This window comes from Punica granatum, chromosome 1, assembly GCF_007655135.1.
Source record: "Punica granatum isolate Tunisia-2019 chromosome 1, ASM765513v2, whole genome shotgun sequence".
Lineage (NCBI taxonomy): Eukaryota > Viridiplantae > Streptophyta > Magnoliopsida > Myrtales > Lythraceae > Punica > Punica granatum.
This window is the reverse complement of record NC_045127.1, coordinates 5,191,611-5,215,864: the sequence shown is the minus strand read 5'-3', so window position 1 is coordinate 5,215,864 and position 24,254 is coordinate 5,191,611. Positions and strand designations below refer to the sequence as shown.

At 37.4% G+C, this 24,254-nt stretch overlaps 3 protein-coding genes across 5 annotated transcripts; 2 read left to right on the top strand and 1 right to left on the bottom strand.

The window, feature by feature from the left end:
* Positions 1 to 8,145: 8,145 nt before the first annotated feature.
* LOC116188929 (probable serine/threonine-protein kinase PIX13) lies at positions 8,146 to 14,202 on the top strand. Its single transcript, XM_031518384.1, has 6 exons — positions 8,146 to 8,689; positions 9,372 to 9,721; positions 12,525 to 12,660; positions 12,894 to 13,030; positions 13,142 to 13,265; positions 13,376 to 14,202. Exons 1-6 carry the CDS (start codon positions 8,599 to 8,601, stop codon positions 13,876 to 13,878), a joined length of 1,341 nt encoding a protein of 446 aa, XP_031374244.1. The 5' UTR covers positions 8,146 to 8,598; the 3' UTR covers positions 13,879 to 14,202.
* A 190-nt stretch (positions 14,203 to 14,392) lies between these two features.
* Positions 14,393 to 18,690, bottom strand: LOC116188919 (catalase isozyme 1). Its single transcript, XM_031518373.1, has 8 exons — positions 18,531 to 18,690; positions 18,272 to 18,368; positions 17,282 to 17,559; positions 16,010 to 16,786; positions 15,547 to 15,636; positions 15,208 to 15,275; positions 15,020 to 15,113; positions 14,393 to 14,735 (listed from the first exon to the last, which is right to left on the bottom strand). The coding sequence occupies exons 1-8, from the start codon at positions 18,543 to 18,545 to the stop codon at positions 14,676 to 14,678; spliced, it is 1,479 nt and encodes a 492-aa protein (XP_031374233.1). The 5' UTR covers positions 18,546 to 18,690; the 3' UTR covers positions 14,393 to 14,675.
* Positions 18,691 to 20,744: 2,054 nt separating this feature from the next.
* LOC116194956 (G2/mitotic-specific cyclin-2-like) lies at positions 20,745 to 23,763 on the top strand. 3 transcript variants are annotated; one of them, XM_031523900.1, is made up of 11 exons: positions 20,745 to 20,916; positions 21,110 to 21,229; positions 21,399 to 21,455; positions 21,555 to 21,606; positions 21,698 to 21,850; positions 21,949 to 22,074; positions 22,241 to 22,330; positions 22,449 to 22,670; positions 22,765 to 22,863; positions 23,020 to 23,119; positions 23,215 to 23,763. In XM_031523900.1, the coding sequence occupies exons 2-11, from the start codon at positions 21,132 to 21,134 to the stop codon at positions 23,343 to 23,345; spliced, it is 1,128 nt and encodes a 375-aa protein (XP_031379760.1). In that variant the 5' UTR covers positions 20,745 to 20,916; positions 21,110 to 21,131; the 3' UTR covers positions 23,346 to 23,763. The 3 variants fall into 3 exon arrangements, with proteins under 3 accessions (XP_031379760.1, XP_031379768.1, XP_031379752.1); XM_031523892.1 differs by having other exon boundaries at positions 20,746 to 20,916; positions 22,941 to 23,119; XM_031523908.1 differs by lacking the exon at positions 23,020 to 23,119.
* Positions 23,764 to 24,254: the final 491 nt, after the last annotated feature.

Here is a 24,254-nt window from a genome sequence, read left to right as displayed (position 1 = left end):
CCAGCTGAAAAAAGCCCAATTCTTCGGTTTCAATTTTGTAGAAATCAACTGAGCTGGTTTGTGAGTTCAGTAAATCTATGGAACCAACTGGAAAAAGCCCAGTTCTTCAGTTTCAATTTTGTAGAAACCAGCTGAGCTGGTTTGTGAGTTCAGTAAATCTATGGAGCTTCCAATATCTCGGTGTTCTTGATTTTCACCATTCAACTTTAACGAGAAGCATAGCTGAGCTGATGATATTAATTACCATATTCATCATACATCTAAAAATGGAATAAGAAAAACAAGTCAGTTCAGTAAATCTATGGAGCTTCCAATATCTCGGTGTTCTTGATTTTCATCATTCAACTTTAATGAGAAGCATAGCTGAGCTGATGATATTAATTACCATATTAAGCATACATCTAAAAATGGAATAACAAAAATGAGTACTTGTTGGTGTATATTTTGTGTCTGTTCACATGGATCATTGTCATCGACTATGCAGACCCGACCCGAAGAAGAAGAACCCGAAGAAGAAGTGATGTTTTGTGTCTTGTTGGTGTATATTTTGTGTCTGTTCACATGTGACGTTTTCTGTTGAAAAAAATGGCATTTGTTGTTTGCATATACAGACAAGTGGATATGTGATGTTTTCTGTTAAAAAAATGGCATATGTTGTTTCCATATACAGAACAGTGGATATGTGATGTTTTCTGTTGAAAAAATGAAATTTGTTGTTTGGGATATACAGAACAGTGGATATGTGATGTATTCTGTTAAAAAAATGGCATTTGTTGTTTGCATAAAGGTATGGCATTTGTTTTTTGCACCAAGTTTTCATTTAGGTATGGCATTTGGTGTTTGCACCAAGTTTGCTGCAGCAGAAGAAAAACAAAATTTCATTTCCTTACTCTGTCCAAATTGTGATCATGCAGTGCCTATGCACAGTGGAAATGGGAATCTGGAACAGAAAAGTGGAGGAAATAGTGCAAGCCTATACCTATAAGCAGCACAATGCAAAGAAAAACAACACAACAGCATTACCTATAATCACTAAGCAACACAATGCAAAGACTGCCAAGACATAAACATTGTGTTTCTAAATGAAAAGACTATGCAGCACAACTTGTCCTATAATCACCAGATATCAAAATTGAACAAACATATCCAGCCGAAAAGACAATGCTGCACAACTTCACCTATAATCACTAAGCAGCACAATGCAAAGACAAACAAGACAACAACATTGTCTTTCCAGCCGAAAAGACAATGCAGCACAACTTCATCTATAATCACTAAGCAGCACAATGCAAAGACAAACAAGACAACAACATCATATCCAGCCGAAATTGAACCAAACAACAAGCACTGATATCCAACACTGATATCCAAATAGAAATCCAACACTGATATCCAAAGATCGAAACACTGATATCCAAATAGAAATTGTATTTCATTAATAGTCAACTGACTCAATACAAAGTATAATCCTACTTGCCAATATAGAATTTACTGCCCAACCATATCCCAAACAAAATTCCAAACACAATACAGATACAAATTGCAGAAACAACTACTCTAACATCACAACAATGCCTCTGTCGGTGCTTTAACTCCTCATCCAATTCCTTCATCCTTAATTTCAGGTACTTCATTTCCCATTCAGAAGACGAAACTTCTTCTTCAACAACAGTATTCGAAATCGAAGCTTCAAATGGACGGTCAATCCACCTAAAATACCAACACCCTCCATTATACGAGCCTTTCCCCTGGAACCACGATCAATCACCGCTTCCATGACAGCTACGAAGGGGACTTTAGTTCGGGATTGCATCAGCAAATGGAGCTCGAAGCTCGATCGAAGGGGACAGATCGATCTTCGATTTATGGTTCCCGGTAGGGTCAAGATTTCACGACGGGATTACGTCAGGAAATGGAGTTCGGACAGACAATACGCTCAATCAAAGGGCCGAGGGGATTCAGGAGGGGATTAAGTTCGGGAAAGGGGATTGAATCGAAGAGCTCCTTTTGGGATTTAGGGTTCCTAGCAGGGAGGAGGCGCTCGATTTCAGGAGGGAGGGAGAGGGAGGAATTAGGGTTATGCTCGGATTTGGGGTTCCTGGTAGGGAAGAGGCGCTCGATCGATTTCAGGAGGGAGGGAGAAGGATGAATTAGGGTTACGATTTGGGAATTTTGGGGAGGGAGAGGGAGGAATTAGGGTTAGGATTTGGGAATTTCGGGAACTTTGAGCTCTGCTGAGTTGAAATTCAAGTCGGTCTTTCGGGTCTTCCGAAATCCGGGCCGTCTACTTGGGTCGAGTTGATTCAGCGTGCCATGTCATCATTTAATGGCCAGCTGGACCCGCTGTTTGCCTTGCTGGCACTTCCGTTAACGGGGTAACGTTTAGGATCAATTCTGACACTTTTCTAAAACTTTTAGGACTTGTTTTTTCGAAATTAAACTTTTAGGATTCAAAATCAAAAATTGGCAAACATTTATGACCAACAGTGTCATTTTCCCATTAAGATAGGCACGCGGACTTTGCTGTCACTGGAACTTTTGTCCAATGTTTATCGTGGGGAAACTTTCTTAATTTCCAAATCCTCTTAATTATTAGCTCCTCAACGGCACATAATATAAACGAGACCAACTGAAGTGCATGCATGCATAATCTCCGCATAAAATGGTGAATTATTACATGAATATTTTCTTCTTCTTCTTTTTTTTTTTTCCAAATATTCTTGCTCGGATTGAATGTGAAAAAAATGCCGTTTAATCACAATAGATACTATATGACATTGTCAATTATGATATGGTAATTTTATTAAAATCAATACGGATTGTTACGAACAGCGTGATGCGATTTAAGAATTAAATCAGCCCCAAGAGAGTTGGATGTATCGTCATGGACAAATTCAAGGACTAGCTAGTGCACCTTTGATCCTATTTAGATATGGCTTGGCCATATCTCTTTTTAGATTTTATTTCTTTTTCAAGCCGGCCAATATATGGATATATATATATATATATGTATAACTTCGTATCTATTATCAAAATAATTAAAAATAGAAAATGTAGACCTAACTCACTTGTTGACTCTACATTTATTATTACAATTAATTAAGCTCATCATGGAAATATTTGCAATGGAATAATTGGTCAAAAGTAACCGAACTGGGATTTTCCTTTCAGATGTACTTTGGTATTTCTAAAGTCCACAATTAATCTAATTCGATCAAAATCGACTCACTAAAGGTAAAACTCTCTCAGCGTAAATTTCCCGACAAATTCTATATATTGGTTAGCTATATATATATATACATATATACATATATAATATTTCTATGACAAAAGCGAAAAAAAAAACCAATCAATCTATTTATCCATACACCTTCAAAAGGGAGTTTTTTTTTTTGGTGACATTCGGTTTCCCAAAATGTACTTCCTCCAATTTGATGAGAAAATGTGAGCCATCAGATAACAGTTTCGTAAATTTGCATTCCCACTTCTCTCTCATTTTTCTCCTAAAAATTCTCCTTTTTCTCTCTCCCTCTCTCAATTTTCTACTTGCATAACTTCCTCACATTTCAATTTTTTTCATTATTTAATTAATTTAACTTTCAAAATCAAGTTTTTTATATTTCAATGAGGCAGAGTATATTGCTCCGACTAATTAAGATTGATGAAAAATTACAATGCATTATAAAAATTGAACTTGAGAAAAAAATTATTTAATAAATTTCATACTTAGCGCGAGTCTACACCTCAGTGTATATCTATTACTACAAATTGGAGAATGAAGTTAGTTTGTCTACCTTTCCTTTTTCGAAAATACCCATAAAGAAAAAGGTTAATTGATAACCATTTGATGAGTATAAATTTAAGGGTAATTATATAATTTTAACTCTTTCTTTTTTTGTAACTATCAACTCTCAACTCCTCCCACAATTTTCTTTCTTCATTTCTCTCCCCTCTTTCTTAACATATCCTCTATTCTCTCTTAATTCTCTTTCCCCAACACAATGAGATACTTATTTTCTATCAATTTTTCAAAATCGATAATTTTGACAAGGTTAATATATATAGCATTTGATAGTAAATTATTTATAATATTTTTCATTCATGGATTTAATTTTAAAATTAAAATTAAATTTTATTCCGCATGCGGGCCACGCTCTAATATATATATGCGCGTGTATGTCCTTTTGTTTGTTTTCTTAGCAGACAGCATTGCCATGCAAGTATGAACACTTTGGTATTTAGAAGAATCTGGAAAAAAAAAAAAAAGAGAGAGGGGAAATTGGAACTGTTCTCCTTGGATAAAACACATGCACCCCATCAGAGAAAAGCCAAAAACCGACGGAGACCAAGTCGTCAATTCTCCTCTTAGCTCTCCCTTTCATTCAGCCCTTGGAATGAGGGAACGACCGTCAAATAAAGAGATACATACGTACGTCCTGAACATGACGCCATAGGATTTCCCATACTCACGGGACTCTTTCTATATTCATATATGTAAACATTTACTTAGATATACACATATATATACATATACGCACGCATATATAATATATAATACATAATAGTTTTGATAAATTATAATACATAATATTCAGTTAATACTGGGCGACTCTTTCAAAAAGGGCCCCGAATTGATCAAGTCCCCGAAATTCCGTCTCCAAAAAAAGGCCACTTTGACTTTGCCTGGTTCTGTTTTCTCACTTGCTAAAGTCTTCGGACATATTCTTCTCTCCTACGGAAGAAAATTTTCAATGGTCCGTAAGCCTCATCTTCATACATGATTACATATATCTCTCTATATATAAATATACACATGTAACTTCGAAAAAATCAATAATTAGTTGTAACATTTTTTTTTGGGTTTTAAACTGTTTAAGGACTAGGAGGTGTAAGCACACCGAGCCGGGTTGAGTATCGGGAAACTGATCAGGCTCGGCTTACCTTAAATAGGTCAAGCTTGAGCTTGCTCGCGAGCTTATTCGAGTACTAATTAAGTTCCTTCATATATCTAGCTTACAATCTCAGTCATATACAATAGAATAAAAGAGTTAAAATTATATGAATATGGGAACAGTGAAATTTATGAGATTAAATTGACTAACAATCATTAGAAGGAAGATAAGGCAGTTCTGTAATTTTAAATAAGCTCATTGAAGCCCACGATAAGAATTTATCGGGTTGAATATTATTAAGCTCGTCTCGAGTATTTATTGTGCTGAGTCCGATTATCTCACCATAACTCATCTCTATTAATGACTAGGAGCACAGAGAGAGAACAAAATTTCCCCTGCAAATTAATTAATCACTCGACCAATTTAATTACTAGAAGAAAAGATACGGTCAAAATATTTTAAAGTTGAATGGTGATCTATGTTCTCGTTCTGGAACCCTAATTATAATCAAGTACAGAACCTTTTGTCCATGGGTAAACGTAAGACGCGTGGTCATGCATTTACTATAATTAAATCATAGTCCTAATTAATTTGGATAATTCTTATATATATTTCTATATCTTCCTACGTTATCTTTTATCAGCCTTGAGGATTGGAAATTCGAATCTGGGGGAGGTCGCGTAAAATAATAGCTAGCTAGCTGGCCTTATGAAAAACTTCGATAAGATCAAAGCACGTTTGACTATTATAACTTAACCTAACTAGGTCCTTCAAATGGACCTTGACTTCACTCTATTTATTGGGCCAGCATTTCAGATTGATCAGGGCCATACACATATATATTATAAGAGAATTTTCCCATGGATTGACATTAGTATAGGGACCGGAAAATATATCCTAAATCTTTTAGAGGATCATATGTGCCATTTCTTCCAACGCGTTAACTAAGAACTTTTAATTAATGGAAATTGAAAAACGAGCAACACTTCGAGAAAGTAGTAAATATATGGGCCATTTGTTAATTTTTTTTCTATAATAACTATTATTTTTGAAAATATCTATAGAATAATTTCATTTATTGCCTTTTTTTTTACACGGAGGTTGATGAGTTTAGTGTAATAAAATGAAAATTCTAATAGCTAATAAAGGAACATCAGTATTCTACGCGAGTATCGAACTTGAAAGTTCTTAATTATTAAGTAAGAACTTGCAATTAAAATTAATCACCCCATTTCCAAATTCCGTTCGGTTTCAATTCTGTTTTAGTTTCCGATTCTGAACTGCAAACCACGCGGGCCCTTATAAGAAAAAAGTTAATGGCTTTTATATTTATTATAAAAAAAAATATTAACAACTTACGTTGATGGGAATATAAATCTTTCAAGTGAAGGTATGATGGCGAGGAAATTGCTATTAGAAAACGATGATCATGCATGTACCTTAGCGGGTTGTTAACGACTGGGCCCCCGAGCTGATGGACTTTCCGGCATGGCGATTGCCGCATCTTACGCGGCCGTTGATTTCTGTACTATATACATACACCCTCTCTCCAATTTCAACATTTTCTCGGGCATTCCTGTTTCCTTTAAAAAAAAAAAAAGAATTTTTATTTTTTTAAACCCCAATTTTCAGGTCCCGTTTGAATTCAAAGAAATTTGATTTTAACTTTAACTTTAACTTTAACTCAACACACTACACAATAAAAATACACATTTCCTAAGTGAAATTTATAATCACATCTCATTTATCCTTTTTCACTATCAAAATCAAAATTAAAATCAAAGTAACTTTAACTCTGAATCCAAACGGCCCATTATTGATGATCAAAGACCATTTAGTCGTAGAATGAAAAGCAAAAGTAAAATAATTCTCTATCTTTTTAATGAATTGATATTTGTCTGTCAGCAGCTTGTGGCCGCTAATTTTTTCTTGTTTTGCTAATCCGGGGTGTTCAGGATTCGCCCGACTAATCCTTAGGGTTTCGTGAACCTCCGGCGGCACACGAAGCTGGTAATTATGTCAAAGGCGCTCCGGTAGCTCAAAGGAGATTTGAACTTGGATCTCGGTGCAAATTTGAGTGCACATTAACCATTAGACCGAATCCCTTGGAGTTACTTGTGGCTGCTAATTACTTAAAGCTAGAGATATACTAAAAGACTGAAAATATTCCAAATATATGGCTATGTTTTGGTCTAATTGGCAGATGCTTTTGGGATCTATCCAAGAAAAATGATTGCTGTTTTTGGGACTAAATCGGCCTAATTCCACTCCTGTCAATATTAATTTTAATAGGCTATCTAAGTAAACTCTCGATATAGTGAAAATTACTTCCAAAAACCAACTCCAACTCCTACTGAGATTTGAAGCCCATATATGAGGAGATGAGCAGATATCGCTTACCATCTGAACCAGTCTCTAATGAGTAAATGGTAAATAATTAGGAGATTACAAAAATATTATTTTTCATTTTCCCAGTACTCTTGAAATGAATAAAACAAGAAAACTTGTACAAATAATGGAATATAAAAAAGAAGATGAGCATTCACGGCATCCGGATGAAATGCATCGAGGGCAAAAACACCCGCCTCTCTCTATGTATAGATTGTAATGTCAAAAGAAGGGTGAATATATATCGATCCTCATATCATCATAATTATTATATTTACGTACACTTTAGAAAAAAGGTCTTGCTAGGGAGACAAGACGACATAAGGGGTGGAATGACATTGAACGACAAAAGAGAATTACAATTAAGTAGGAGAGGAGGGGAAGGTCTAGTCTAAGTAATTAATTGTTACTTCAAAATTTAGCAAAGTCGTAAAAATCTTAAAAGTTACTTAAAAAAAATTACACATACTACTAGTAAATTATACGTATTTTGAAAAAATAGTTATGTTAAATTACTTAAATTCTTAATAAATTACTTAAATTTGAAATAAATTACACGGATTTCAAAAATTCAATGCTTAACATTATCAATAAATTATATGAATTATATTATTTTATCCTTAAAAAATACATAAACTTTGAGGAAATTTAACTTAATAAACTTCCACTAAAATACTTGATCGAGTACATTATACCACCACTTTTGATCATTGCACCGAAGGATTGGCAAGGAGAAGCGAGGTACTTGGAACTCTAGGAAGCGACAATTATACAATGAGATGAGGGAGCCATCATGTTGGGGGAGAAAGAAAATACATACATACATACATATATATATATATATAATTTACATCAGATAATTATTAGACAAGTCAGGCGAAGAATAAGTCCTTCAAACGCTCTCATTTTCCTCCTCCTCCTCTCTCTCTCTCTCTCTCTCTCTCTCTCTCTCTCTCTCGTTTCTTGGAAGTTGAGGAGTTGGAAGATCCATGGCGGAGATACAAACTTCCATCTTAATTCTCTTGCTGGGGGCCGGAGAGCTTAAAGCTTCATCAGTTTCTCTCTCGTTTCTTGGAAGCTGAGGAGTTGGAAGATCCGTGGCGGAGATATAAACTTCCATCTTAATTCTCTTGCTGGGGGCCGGAGAGCTTAAAGCTTCATCAGTTTGAGAGAGAGAGAGAGAGAGTTGATTTCATATATACATACATACATACATATATATATATAGGGTATAGGTACACACACACACACACACACACACACACACACACACACACACATACGCATATCAAAGGGTTTGAAGAGGGGATCCATTGAGATGGGGAATTACTGCTGCTGCCATATTTTGCAAGCTCATCAGGTTAATCATCACATCAGCCCCAACCCCACTAAGACCTCCAGCCCTGGTGGTAAGTACTCGGAGTTAATTATTCTCGATTCATATATACAATTAATAAACATATATATAGATATATATATGTATACATGAGTAGCTCTTCTCACAAATTGATTGACTTGGTCCTTCTTCCTCTTCTTCTTCTTTAGCTGATTTTCCATAATTCTGTGGACATGATGATTTTTACACATATATAGTTCAATCGAACTTACTTAGTCAACCATTATTCCATCCCATATTGAGACTGATCCCATGAAAAATTATCCAAAGTTCTTTCCAAATTCACAACGTAAAAACAATCTATTTACGAAAATTGATTCTAAGAATTTGCACGGTGTTTGTCAATGCTATTTACGAATCTATACGTATCTTCGTGTTTGAGACATTACGATATCCGGTGAGTTGGGCAGGTTTTTCGGCCCTGACAAATTATGACTAAATAATTTCCATAGGTGACGGCTTTTTTCTGTCAATAATAATGTCAGTCCAATGGATTTCTTTTAAGCATATTCCTATATATGGTATATAGATTTTCATATCGCCGTTATTGCTATTTTTCCTGAACATTTGAAAACTAATTATCGTCAATAATTGTTGTATATATGTATGTGTGTATATGTGTGTGTGTATATATATATATATATGTATATATCTAATGGGGAAACAGTTATCCAATTGCTCTTCGTTGCGTCCAGGGAGCTCGTTCGACAAGGACATAAAGCAGCTGGTTCCCACGCCGGCTCGGACGAGCAGCGGCAATGGCAAAGCCCCAGCTGAAGGCACCACCAAGCAGCCAGTTCCGGTAGCGTTGCCCCCCGTGGGTAAGGTGATAACACCGAACCTAAGGACGTATACGCTGGCGGAGCTCAAAAGCGCGACCAGGAACTTCAGGCCCGACACGATGCTCGGGGAGGGTGGGTTTGGGAGGGTCTTTAAGGGGTGGGTCGATGAGAAGACCTTTGCCCCGGCGAAGGTCGGTGTCGGGATCCCAGTCGCGGTCAAGAAGTCAAATCCCGACAGCGAGCAGGGGATGAATGAATGGCAGGTACGTATTCCATCATATTTATTCCTCATTTATTTGACTTTTTGTTTCACAATAATATATAAAATGTATATATTATTCATTCGTTCGCAAATGAGATAGTGGGTTTACCTTGGACCCATAAAAGGAGATAAATATATAATTTCACATTCATTCTTAAAGGGTCGTCTAAATTGTTGCTTCCATGTTTTTCAATTTAATACATATAGGGTAAAAAAGATAATAAAAGCCAAATATCGATAATCTCGAGACTAACAATGTCTTCTTAGGTTATGCATGCAAAACAAATGGTCAGTCAAAATCTAAGAATTCAGAAGAATTTATACTTTCTTTTTCGTATGGGATGAAATTTTACGGTTAACTATAACTTTATAAATCACTAATTTAACAAATTGATACTTCCAATTCAATATAAAGTGAGAATGGTCGCGCCAAATTACACTTGAAACTCTTTTATCCGATATCGTTTAATGAGATCCCTTTGATGTTAATTATATTATTACTTCAGTACAGCATATAAAACCAAATGCCGCCAAAAAGAAGTGATTTTAGGTCCCATTTTGAGACAAGGGGGAGAGTGGGTATATTTTCCTACTCTCATCTTTCTTCTTCTTTTTTTCCTAAAAATTTCACCAAAAAAATTTTCTTCTTTAAAATTATTCCTTTTTTTTTTATAAATATTCTGGAATCCGATCCAAATAAGGTGGTATTTTGAGATCCAACCCAAATTAAGATGATAAATAATTCGGCTAATTCTTTGAGGCAAATGATCAGGTCATTATGGTCGTACCAACTATTTTAAAAAATTAAAGTATTTCGTATCAAAGATAATTAATAGATGTATAAACTAGGATAATTTTTTTTTCAAATTTCAGGTTGCTAGTGGGGAATTTTTTGTCACTTCCAATGTTTCATTTCTTTTTCATTTCCACATTTTCTAAATTTTACCTTTTGTCTAGACCCAAATATGAGCATTTATTTCATTCCTTATTTATTTTTCATAAATTTATAAACTGTGAGGGATTTTTATTATCTTAACTACATCATGTTCCCTTAATTTATTATTTGCAAAATTTCACATATTATTCATACCATTCACTTGAACAAAACAATAAGTCTTCTACTCAAAAGTCAATGCATTTAAGCATTTAGAATTCACTCCATAAAATAAAAAAATAATGATATCGTCAATGATAATATGAATAAATATCCCAATAATTGAGTTAAGCTAAAATTTACATTGAAAATTTTTAAGAAATATGCCATATAGAAAGAATGAGTTCCATCATGTACCAACTTAAAATTTTATATTAAACATGTGCTCGCAATAAATTTTGTCACTCATTATAAGCTCTTATAAAAAAAAATACTATGAACTCAACTAAATTTGTACGATAAATCATACTAAATTTTAATAGATAGGATAATCATAAAGTCAAGTTTAGTATCAAAGAGTCTATGTAAAAGAATACATTTAAAGATTGTATAAAATTATAGATATAATTGTGACCCTTGTATTGGAATATCAAAAACAAAAACATAGATTGTCTCGATATGACGGTTAGATTTCATAAGAAATAGACGCGCAACAAAGTGCGAGTTATCATACTAAAAATAATATCAATATATTATATTTTTATCAGTTGTTTTATATGTTTGGTTGTTTCAAATATTTAAATTTCTAGAATAAGATCAATTAAAGATTAATAATGATAGTTATCTTGTAATGCGTTTATAATTCATGAACTATTTTTATAAGTATAATTCATGGACATATAAACACTCCGAACATATTATTTTAAGATATTATCATTATTAATAAATATGTGAGTACAATAAATAATTGTTTCTTAATATTACATGAACAATTATTTGAGACACAACGTGGGTGTTTTTACCTAGTATATAATAAATTACTCCATAGGCACACAACCACGTGTTTTTCAGGACAATTGTAGAGCGTAATCCCCTATCTATATATGCAGGGGATTTTTAATTGTAGGGGTTTCAGGGTAGTTAATTATTAATTATTAGATGCTTTTGTTAGGCAATTCATCATCATTCATAAGTAATCTCAACTATAATAGAAATTTACCCACTTAGCAAGTAATCAGTCTTAGTGCCCTTAGTAAATTTATGAGTTAGTTGCCATTAACCGCCCGTGCCCTAAAAAGTATTTGCCACTTGCTGCTTCCTTTTACTTCAAAATTGATGGGCGCTATATTGCGGCTTGTTCACATCAGCAATTGGGATCAAACCTCATAACTTTCGACCACCCAATCCCATTAATGTTCTCTCTTCTTATGTGTGCCTGACATAAATGTGACATCAATCCATAAAGCCTTACAAATATATATATATATATATATTGAAAATATGGTCCCGAGTGTCGGCAGTTTTACTATTCTTTGAGATCCGGAGTGACTGTCAGCATTAGCAGTACAACATATGTGAAAAATAATCAATTTTAATTATCATTGAGAGCATATTTAGTGTTGTTTGATGAGAAAACTGTCCGGGAAGTTGTTTATTAGAACTCATCGGAAACGCAGCGTGTTAGTTAACTAGTGCTCCGTAAAATCGTAACATATTGAATGACTCCCAATTTGCCATTTAAGATAGTCTAACTACATTGATCGACTTCTTTCCCTTCCGCTTGCACAATAGATAAAGGGTCATATACCAAGTTGCGTTGCTTTGTAATTTTAATAAATTAGAAACATATACACAATTATTCTGATTATATATATTAAAGAGATTATTGATAATAAATTAATATTGCATTTGTGTGGAATATTAATTGCAGGCAGAAGTCAAATTCTTGGGGAAGTTTCTTCATCCAAACTTGGTAAAATTGATCGGATACTGCTGGGAGGACAAACATTACCTCCTCGTCTACGAATACATGCAAAAAGGAAGCTTAGAAAATTATCTTTTTAAAAGTAAGTATTAGATTAATTTTAATTCTTCGTTAAACAAATTAGCATTCTTAATTTCGACAGGAAGTATGTGTTCACATGTCTTTGTAGTTTGGAAAACAAAAGGAAAACAGTTTCCTCCAGTCTTTGGAGCAAATTGAATAAAGCTGTAGATAATTATTTAACAGAACAAAATTTCTTTGACTGGAAACAACATATCTCTAATTTCACTGCTCATTGATAATTTGTTGTTGTAGAGTGCCCCGAACCACTTCCTTGGGATATTCGAATAAAGATAGCAATTGGAGCAGCTCGGGGTCTCGCCTTCTTGCATACAACGGAGAAATCGGTTATATACCGAGATTTCAAGTCCTCCAACATATTACTGGACGGGGTAAGAAGTAATTTCGTGATTTCATTAGCCTTTTAATTTATCTATTTTCAATTTGGGAAGAATTAATTTACTTTCAGTATTTCTCTAAGCATCATTCTTGCGTTTGATTAGGATTATAATGCAAAACTCTCGGATTTTGGCCTCGCGAAGTTGGGCCCGGCAAATGGTAACTCTCACGTGACGACCCAAGTGATGGGCACGTACGGCTATGCAGCGCCCGAGTATGTTGCCACCGGTAAGGACCTGATACGTACATTTGTGTCCTTCAAGTATGACACATATATACATATTGAGTTGAATGATCTTGGTAGTAACCGATGAATCCTGGAATTGTACTTAATATAGGGCATCTATACGTGAAGAGCGACGTGTATGGTTTCGGGGTCGTTCTCCTGGAGATGCTGACGGGCCTGCAGGCCCTGGATATGAACCGCCCTACTGGCGAGACCAACTTGGTGGAGTGGGCCAAGCCGTTGCTCTCCAAGGAGAAGCAGCTGAAGAAGATCATGGACCCAAGGTTCGATGGCCAGTACCCCATGAGTGGGGCGTTGCAGGCAGCTGAGCTCATACTCAAGTGCCTCGAAGGCGACCCCAAGAACAGGCCATCCATGGATGAGGTTCTGGCCAAGCTGGTGTCTATAAGCTCCATTAAAGAGAAACTGAAGGAATCAAAGTCCGCCAATCGGCTCTCAAGACATCGGGATGAGGCTTCCTCCTCCTCACATAAACGACAGCACCAGCACCACCGATCTCCACTCCACCACCAACATGGTGGTGGCAGCGCGGGCAGCGCTATAGGACGTGGACCCCGAAAATATCAGCATCATCCAACAGCTCGATCACTATGATGAGTCGGTAAGGTCCACGAGTGCTCGTGTTTTGGATCGTCATGCTTTGTCATATAGACTTTTCCTTCCATTTCGGGAGTCGTAATTAGAAAATTGCAATTGATTTTGTTAATTGGAAGAAAGATAGATGTAGAGGGTAAATTCAGGTCTAAAGCTTTGATAGAGGATTTCGATGACAAGATTATGTAATTAAATTCCGAAGCCTATCATGTTTCCACATTTCATGTAGGAACTTTATCGCTTGTAGCTTTGACAGCTCTTAGTTATCCTTATATGGTTAATGTTAAATCGAAAAACAATCGAAAACACAAGAGTTGGTCCTCAGTAGCAAAGAGTCCTAGTAACGGCACATAAGCGAAGATTGAACTCGTGACCTCATTTTTTAGTTATACTTTGGATGAGTGACCCTTGAGCAAGACCAACAGCATCGGATTACGCGAACCGACTTAAGACATCCAAGAGTTTCAGTGCAATCGTTTTAAGATATCCAGGAGTTTTAGTGCAGTCACACCAATAAACTGAATCAAGCATGTATATCTCCCAAAAGGATATACGATGCCATTTCAATTGTCAATGGAAGTTGAAGATCAAAAACAGGTTTTCTGCACTGTAGCACGTATAATTGGGAAACTTATTAGGTGGAATGGGAACATATCAGTCTGAACAGAATTCCATGAGATGGGAAAAATGTAACAAAGCTTAGCTTAGCAATATGGAGACAACAGATGGAACAGATTCAGCTCGGCTACACCATAACCCCTCTCTGCAGCTCAAAACATTGAGCTTCGGATGTGTCTTCACATGCTAGGGCGCACGTTGAGACGAGATGCAAGCTTCTGACCCAGAGACTTGTCAGCCTGTAACCAACATGAGTCGGAGTCGCATGCCCCTGATCAGTTCATTTCGAGTTTGTGTTTTTCAAGCAAAACAATGAGAATGGGAATGCTTTGAATGTAGTTCATTTTCCAACTTTGTCGTCTTGAAAATTGAGGAAAAGATACGTATTCTACTGCATCTTATAAGATCTTCACATCTGATACCAGAGTGAAAGCACTGATTAACTCATCTAAAAGTTATGACAATTTATCCAACTATTTATTCACCGCCGTATTTTAAAAAGTACTTGGGAAGAATGTCTCACCTGAGACCAGTATGACACCCAGATGCTGCGGATCTCGTAGGTGACGCGCGGATCAGACAGTGCCTCAACCCACCGCTTGATGAACCTTTCTTGCCTGAAATAGGAAGTAAACGAACAAAAGAAACTTAGAGACGATTCAGTTGCCTACTCGTCAGCAGAATGGAAAATGTGGAAATTAAAGCAAGTACCTGTCAGGTGCCCATGATCGGTACCTCTCCCCAGGTTGCTTAAAGTTGTTCTCCTTTGTAATCACAGACTGCATCATACTCAACAAAACAAGTCATATCCTCATTATCGTTTTCAAGTAGGCTCGAACTAGTGAACACAAATAAAGCTTGGAGTATTATTTGAGTCATTAGTGTCTGAGACACTTCGTGGTACTTGTTCGGCCCAAACCTAGTACCAGGACTATAATAGTGCAGCGAGCGTGCAGACAGCACAACAAAAGTACTAGGTGAAATAAAGAGAGATACATACAAATAATTGGAAATTCCAGGAAAAACAAATAAATGAGGAAGATAACATACCTTTTCCCGCCTTCCGCTCAATGCAACAGGGGGAATAGGGTACCTCTCAGCATGGCGAACGGGATCGTACCTCGACGGGAAGTAATCGATCTGCAAATACAGCACCATAGAATCCAACCCTCAATAATGAGACCATCTTTGATCCAAATTTTACATGCACAACGAGATGCATTTGGGCAGAGGAAAGCAAATTATCGGACAAATTTGAAACTAAGACTTTGCATTGATAATAGCAGTAAGCCGAATAAAAGGCAAGAACTGACAAATGAACCATGTAAAAATTGAAACAACTTTGGATTCAAAACATATAACAAATCGTTTTGCCTCAATGCATAGTCATAGAAACAGGACCAAAAATCGAACGTGTCCTTGGGTGCAATATTAAACATAACTAAAACAGTTTATAAATGTTTAAATTAATGATACGAGAAGAACCATTTAAAAAATCAAGAAAGGATAATACCTCTTCATCTCTGTGCATGAAGTTCATGAAACCATCGTAGTGATTGTTGTGATGAGCGCATTTTGGCGCATTTGCAGGGAGCTGCAGGTAGTTTGGCCCGAGACGGTGCCTCTGAGTATCGGAGTAAGAGAAGATCCTGGTCTGTAGCAGCTTATCATCTGAATAATAGATACCCGGAACCACAATACCAGGGCAAAAAGCAAGCTGCTCATTCTCCGCGAAGAAGTTGTCAATATTCTTGTTCAGGACCAATCTCCCAACTGGCTGAAGAGGTAAGATATCCTCGGGCCAAGTCTTGGTCACATCGAGAGGGTCGAAGTCGAACCTGTCCTCATGATCAGGGTCGATAGTTTGAATGAAAAGTTTCCATTCAGGGTAGTTTCCTGCAGCAATTGAGTCATAAAGATCCTGAGTTGCATGGCTGTGGTTGGATCCTCCCACCCTAATGGCTTCATCCTCAAGAAGAGACTTCACCCCGCAAGTGGCCTTCCAGTGGAACTTCACGTAATGGGCCTTCCCGGCCTTGTTGATGAGCATGTAAGTGTTGACACCGGAGCCATCCATGTGACGGTAGTCCTGAGGGATGCCAATGTCGTCGAAGAGGAAAGCGAACATGTGGAGGCTCTCAGGGTGGTGAGAGAAGAAGTCGACAATCCTCCAGTTATCCTGGATGTGGGACTTTGGGTTCGGCTTCAGGGCGTGGACCATGTCAGGGAACTTCATGCCATCACGGATGAAGAAGACAGGGAAGTTGTTTCCAACCATGTCAAAGTTCCCCTGAAAGCAGCAATGAAGTATGGTTTAGATGAGAAAAGCAATACGAAGAGGAGTTTGTGTATAAAGAATCCAATATGGCCTTCGTTTCCGACCCTCATCACTGGATTCACTCAATATTGTATGACCGGCAGAAAATGAGTATCAAACCTGAGGATGTGACACAGTTATATGAGATAAAGCCAATTGGAACCTAGTCATCGATCTAAAGATGACCATTTGTCTAGCAGAAATACAGATTGTATAGGCCAAAATGGTGTTCTTGCCATCCTCACACATTTGACAAGGAAAACCGAAATTACAAAATTTGCCTTAATTAGGTTTTATTCTTTCCAAAGGATAGGCCTAAGTAGAGAAAAAATGCGCAAAATCATTATAGCATCATCACTCATAAGCATATGGATTATAGTTATATGGACTAAATTTAGCCAAATCACGAGATGATTCTATCAAAAAAGTGTACTTCACTCAGAGTAGCTACAGCACATTTAACCTCACCTCTCTGGTATAAAACTTCACAGCAAAGCCTCGGGGATCCCTGAGTGTTTCGGGGCTGCCACGCTCATGAATAACAGTGGAGAAACGGACAATGACTGGAGTCTGAACCCCGGGTGCCCGGAGGAAATCAGCACAGGTGAGGTGAGTGATATCATGGGTGACCTCAAAGAATCCCTTTGCACTAGCTCCCCTGGCATGGACCACACGCTCTGGGATCCTCTCCCTGTCAAAGTTGGCAAGTTTCTCTACCAGGTGGTAGTCCTCGAGGAGAATCGGACCTGTTGGATAGAAGCCGAATAGTGCATAAGCATATTTCCATCTCAAGGATGGACAAAAGTACTCCTTGAAGTAGACGATAAAAGTACGAGTAAAATAAGTCGGAGTACAGGGGAAAAACACTTTCCCCTACTTCTGTAATTTGTGAATTGATCAGAGCCTTTGTTTCGCGTAGATTTCGATTTGCTATGCAGTTCCAGATAAAACATTTATGCTCCGACATGAATACATGTAAGAGGGAAAATGAGCGTCTTAGAATAACGCAATTTTGTTTCTTAAAAGGGAAGAAGAAACAACGACCAATCTATTAGCTTATTCAATGAGTCGATGACTGGCTGTTAGGCTTCGAAATGGAATCAATTTAAATGCTGCCAGAAAATGCTTCTCGATTCAAAAAGCCACTAGGTAGTCAGCTGAAATCAAAAGACGGCTTTGTGTAGTTAATCAACAGTACATGTCTGTGACAACTATTATCCACAAGACCAATTCATCCATGGACTCAGTCCAACCAAACATGTCCATATGTTATGACGAGTTTCAAGACTATCTGTTCATTTCTTGTTCAACAAGTCTCGTCTCATTGAGGTCGAAAACTTATCTATCATAGATAAAGAGCTCGAGGAGCAGTAATGAATTCGAAACACCTGAATATATACACAGCCAAATCAGTTCATATCTGAACCCAGCAGAGAAAATCCAATCATATCCACAAACCTCTGTTTCCAACAGTTAAGGAGGAGTTGTTGTTCCAGACCGGAGCACCGGAGTTAGTAGTCCAGAATGGGGAGTTGAAAGCGCTCGACGGCCGGTGCTGCAACCAATCACCAGAATCACCATAAAAACACGGTTAAGTACACGAATTTCCTCGACCCAGATGAGAAAATCATCTAAACTAATCAGCTGGCTATACGAAATTGCGCAAGCTCATCTCTTAAATGTAAAGATCAATACAACCCAACCACCGAGTTGTTACCTTGTAAGGATCCATAGCTACTGCAGAATGAGAGAACAGAGGGAGAGAGTTTGCTGGGGGGAAGGAGAAGATAGGTGAGAAGTGTGGCGAGTAGCAATTTCTGGGCAGGAAATTTAAATAAATATAGAGAGGGAAGTTTTTTACCTTTTTTTTTTTTTCTTTGGAGGGATCGATTGATTTTTGAGGCTCACATTTCAAAGCAATCTTCTGTCTGTCAGTGTCGCTCCATACCGAACAGTATTATAAATACATGCAATTCTTGTTAAAAATATGTTTTTCTTTTCCTTAAAAAAAAAAAAAAAGAAGTTTGGTGTTATGTCCAACTCAATTAATTTTAACGGACAGAAATAATATGGAATATCTGGTAATATAATTTGGATAAAATAGCAGTAGTAGGTGTGGCCAAGCCGAACTCGGACACATAACGTGTGGTAGTGTGTCTTCTCGCTTGGCTGTAAAATCGGGAACCTTCGCTCGCATGAAAAGCATGGGATACTCGGCCTCTTCTCTTTAGAATCGATTCAAATATATCTTGAACTCGTTAAATACAAAATTTCCGCTCTTAAATCTCATTCACCATTGGCATTCAAAAACCAAGAGCAGGTAACAGAGCTTCTTCTTCGAGCTTGGTCAAATATTGAGTTGATTTTATTCCATATCAGTCTAATATAAAAAATGAAAAACCGAATACATTTTTTGATATATTCTTTCGGTTTAGAGATTTCTCAAGAGAGGTCCGTACTAGAATGCAAACTCTAGCTGATACTTTTCCACGTTGCATTTCTCTTTTCCAACAAATAATTGGATGCTAATTGTCATCCTATGGAAAAAAAATCAATAGGTGAAAATAACAAAAAATAGAAAAAGAAGATAAAATTTAAAAAAAAAGGTTATTATTTGAGGACCTCATGCCTCATGGGTATGTGTTTCTTTATCCTGGATTTTGGTATTTTCCTTAGCCCATTGTTAACCACTGAAATGCCGGAGGTGACATGAACCATTCGTTGTTTACCACGTATTACGTGCCATATGGTGACAGACAGGGCCATGCATATGCATATATATATATATATATATATTTACAAAAAATGAAAGATACTTTTTTAAATAGGGATAATAGTGCCATATAACCTAACGTTTGAAGAAATTCTTAATTCTAGCCCAAACTTGATTTTTTACCTGAGATATCCTAACGTTGACGTATTGGTTTCAAATATATCCCGACGCTAACTTTCCGTCCAAAATTAACGAAATTGCACACGTGGCACATTAATTTTATAACAAGTGTCGGGATAGATGTGAAATTAACGTGCCACGTGTGCAATTCCGTCAATTTTAGACAGAAAGTTAGCGTCGGGATAGATTTGAAACCAACACGTCAACATTGGGATATCTCAGGTAAAAAATCAAGTTTGGGCTAGAACTAAGAATTCATTCAAACGTCAGGCTATATGGCGCTATTAACCCTTTTAAATATGCGTCGAATGCAATTCTAGTAATTAAAGTTCAATGGAATCTCTCCTTTGATTTTGGAATAACGAAGACAAAAAAATCACACGTCCTCCGGCTATTGAAAATAGAAGAGATTGCTGAGAAAAATATTGCAAATTACAAGCTTTTAATCGAGTACATAAATTTATATTATTAAGACTTTCGAATTGTTTTTCTTAATCGAAAGTTTTGACATTTAGTATTTTGTTATATTTAATATTTTTGTCGTGGTTTTTTTTTCTATTCCTAAGTCTTTTTCTTAGCGAAGTGTTTTATTTATATTACTTGATACGTTCATTCACATAATATTTATAAATTTTTATATGCATACTAAGTAGTCATTCACCAAAGAGAGAAAAAAAATCATGTTAGTTTTCGCCGCATGTGTTCAATGCTACCAATTTTTACTATGATTATGTTTCTTTCTGGTTTCAATTTGCGGTTGTGCTCTACGACTATATAATATGTTCCGGCCAAGGATGGCATGCATCGATGGTTTTCATCTAGCGAGTTTTACCAAGACACGGTGGAACTCGCGGAGCAAAGCTTAGACCTTCCCATGAATGAATATATGCAAGAAGTTCTGGGAGCAAATTTGACAACAAAAAGAAACTTCTTGGGTGCGAACCGGTAATATTTGAAACTTCAGGGTAGAAAGTAGAATTTCGAAGAAGGACGGCTGGCTTTTTCCTTGAGCTGTAATAGCCGTTATTTTCAAATTCTCTCTCTCTCTCTCTCTCTCTCTCTCTGGGGCTCCTCCTCCTGATCCCAAGGAACAATTGCAATTTCAATTTGTCTATTAAGTGATTGATGAGCTCTTCAATGGCCACTGATTGGTCTGACTGAATGCAATTCAAAAGGAGAAATCTTGTGGGGATCTTGCTGTCATTCTGAGGTGATGATTTTGGTTTTGACATATTTATCATCTCGTTTCTTGATTCATGGAAGACTTTTCCTTTCTTCTTCGAACTTTCCCCTTCCGATCGAGCTGCTTCGTCTCTAGTGTTTCAGTCCAATGGCTATAATTTAAATGTTCGTTCTCTGGGTGTGTCATTTGTCTCATCCTCTAGCTCGTATGTTTCGATCAGATTACATGTTGGGGGAGCGAAGATGATGCAGAACAGAAGAGCTCTGAGCAACATCAACGTCAACGTCGTCGGAGCACGGCTTCCCTGCTCCGTCGCAGTCGGAGAACGAGGCTCGTCAGAGTAAGTGGAACTTCTTAACATTTTACCTGGCAATCCCCTTTCCTTTCTGCCCAGTTTTCTTTTGCAGCTTCCTATGTATGGTTTGGTCTTCTCGATCCATCTAGCAAGCGAAGGTACGACTTGGAATCGAATTTTTCATGGTAACGTTTAGTTTTTCTGCTGATTTCAGTAAAAATGCACTATATGATAAGCAACCCTTCCACCCAGTGCAGCGACCATGCCCAAGGTCAGCAAAAGTTTTTGTCTCATGTTTCTGTGCTTGTTCTGGTTTAATAACTTAATTTTGTTGACATTCGATTCATGTTTTTCGCCGTGCATTGTTCAGGAAATTTCCTGTGTCGATTGCTGGCGACCACCAGCAACTTCTTTTACCTGAGGTATCAGCTTTGAAGTATGAATAAGAAACAACTTTGAACTAAAACTTGTTGCTCCTCAAATATATTGGTTTTGCCCTGAGCGAACGAACAGGAAACGAAGAAAACGGGCCATGTGTTGCCAGATCTTAATGAGCCGGACCGCACGGTTATAGATCTCGAAGACTACAAGATGATGGCAGGTGACTTTTCTGCTCCAGTGTTTGTTCAACACACTGAGGCCATTCTAGTCGAGATTGATGAAATGGTACTCCTTTTTCCTTGATCTTACCATCCTATAATAGAGTCGAATTTTCATGGACCGATTTTTTGTGCTGAAATGTATAGATTTTTCTACTGCTTCAGGATGAGATTGAAATGGAAGATGCATACGAAGAACCGATCATGGATATCGACATATGTGACAAGAAAGACCCACTTGCTGTCACTGAGTATATAGATGACCTCTACCGGTATTATAAGAAAGTCGAGGTGGTACCAAATAAATTCCCCATTTTTGGATCGTTGCCTCAAAATAAAGCTGATTCTTTCAAACTTTTGTAGCATCTTCAGCGAATTATCATCCAAGCTATGGATTGTTCATATGCATTGTTGCTCAGAGTTTCTGTTGCTTAAGTAATCTTGCTTCTTTCAACAGGGTAGTGGTTGTGTCCCGCCTAACTATATGGACCAGCAATTTGACATTAATGAGCATATGAGAGCTATTCTCATTGATTGGCTAATTGAGGTAAGTGAAGAATTTGATTTTCCTTTCTGATAAGTGAAGAAGAATTTGAATTGACCAGACTGATACATGGGAAATAATAATTTGAAATCTAATCGTAAGTACTGATTGGAAAAAACAGGTGCAATACAAGTTTCAATTAATGGATGAGACCTTATACCTCACAGTCAATCTCATAGACCGGTTCCTATCCCTCTACCCGATTGTGAGGAAGAAGCTCCAGCTTGTGGGGGTCACTGCGATGCTCCTCGCATGCAAGTATGAAGAAGTTTCGGTCCCCATCGTGGAGGACCTGATTTTGATCTCTGATAGAGCCTACAACAGAAAAGAAGTGCTAGATATGGTACACTTTCCCTTTCGAAACTTATAATTATCTCAATAAGAGTTTCGATCACAGGATGTAATTTGAAAAAGAGCTCTTCGATTCTCGATTGCAGGAGAGGCTCATGGTGAACACGTTACAGTTCAACATGTCAGTCCCTACTCCTTATGTTTTCATGCGGAGGTTCCTTAAGGCAGCTCAATCAGATAAGAAGGTCTAGATTCTATTGGTACTCCACATTTATATTTATGTTAACGTTTATAAATTCAGAATATGAATGATTTTCAACAGCTTGTGCTTTTCGCCTTCTTCATAATGGAACTGTGCTTGGTCGAATACGAAATGCTGAACTTTCCACCATCTCTGTTAGCTGCTTCTGCGATCTATACAGCTCAATGCACTCTTAGTCGGTTTAAATTTTGGAGCAAGTCCTGTGAATATTACACCGGCTACACGGAAGAGCTACTTCTGTAAGGATATTCTCGTATGCATATAAATAAATATAACAGGTCGAGACTTATGGACCTCGAAATTTGACGAGTGGTGGTCTTCCTCTTTGGAACAGGGAATGCTCGAAAAGGATGGTTGCTTTCCATCAGAGTGCTGGATCGGGAAAGCTCACGGGGGTTTACAGGAAATACAGCATGCCCAAGTTCGGTTATGCTGCTAAAGCTGAGCCTGCGAGCTTTCTGTTAAACGCCACTCTCTAGCGAGCTTTTCTTGTTACGCAAGAAAATCACCGATATGTTCTTATCGTGTTACTGTTTGTTGGGTTGAAGTTAAAAGGAGGAGCAACTTCATGTTGCTTCTAGGAGGAGCTTCATTAGTTAGTCTGTCAATTTCCATAGATAAAACTGATATCGTGCTCTTTTGCTATGTAGTTAAATGGATGTGAATCTGCGCTGGTTTTCGAGTCTTGTTACATCAGTTGGTCTCAGAGAACAGTTTCAGTTTTCCAGTTTCTATTTGTGAAAACTCCGAGTTCCCTTCCCCTGTTTTCCAACTTTTCCGGGTACTGTAACAAGTTTTCTTCATCGAAAAAAACATGTTGCAGGCTCGGTATTTAATACCGAGATTGATCCAATGTAAAGCACCATTATTGAGATTGATCCGCTAAGAAATCAACTTCAGTTTCTAATTGCTGCCTCAACCCTGATCGAACTCTTTCTAATTGTTCCGCTAAGGGCTGCCCCAAATTGCGCTCCCATCCCTTCATTTTGAAACTACAACTCTTGCAGTACTTGTCCGAGATAGGCAGCCATAGGTGATTACTGTGGTAGAGAAAAAAGATCTGCATATTGTGGAGTTTGATTGTGTTCGGGGTGGTCAGGGTTGGTCAGACCATGGACCCCTGCAAGTCGGGACAAGCCAGTTGGACACCGGAAGTCGTGGAGTCATAAAATGAGGTCCTTTCTCTGGCGAATCACAAAGCCGATAACCAATCTGCAGTGATAGCAATATTTTCTCTTTCGCTATCTGGTCTTTGTTGCAATATGTCTATGTCAATGCTTTCTTCTTGTGCTCCTAAACCAAACTCATCACTATATGCAATCCATTTCAACCGTACATAGTGAATAAGGTTGCGTTTGGTTTCATAGTAGAATT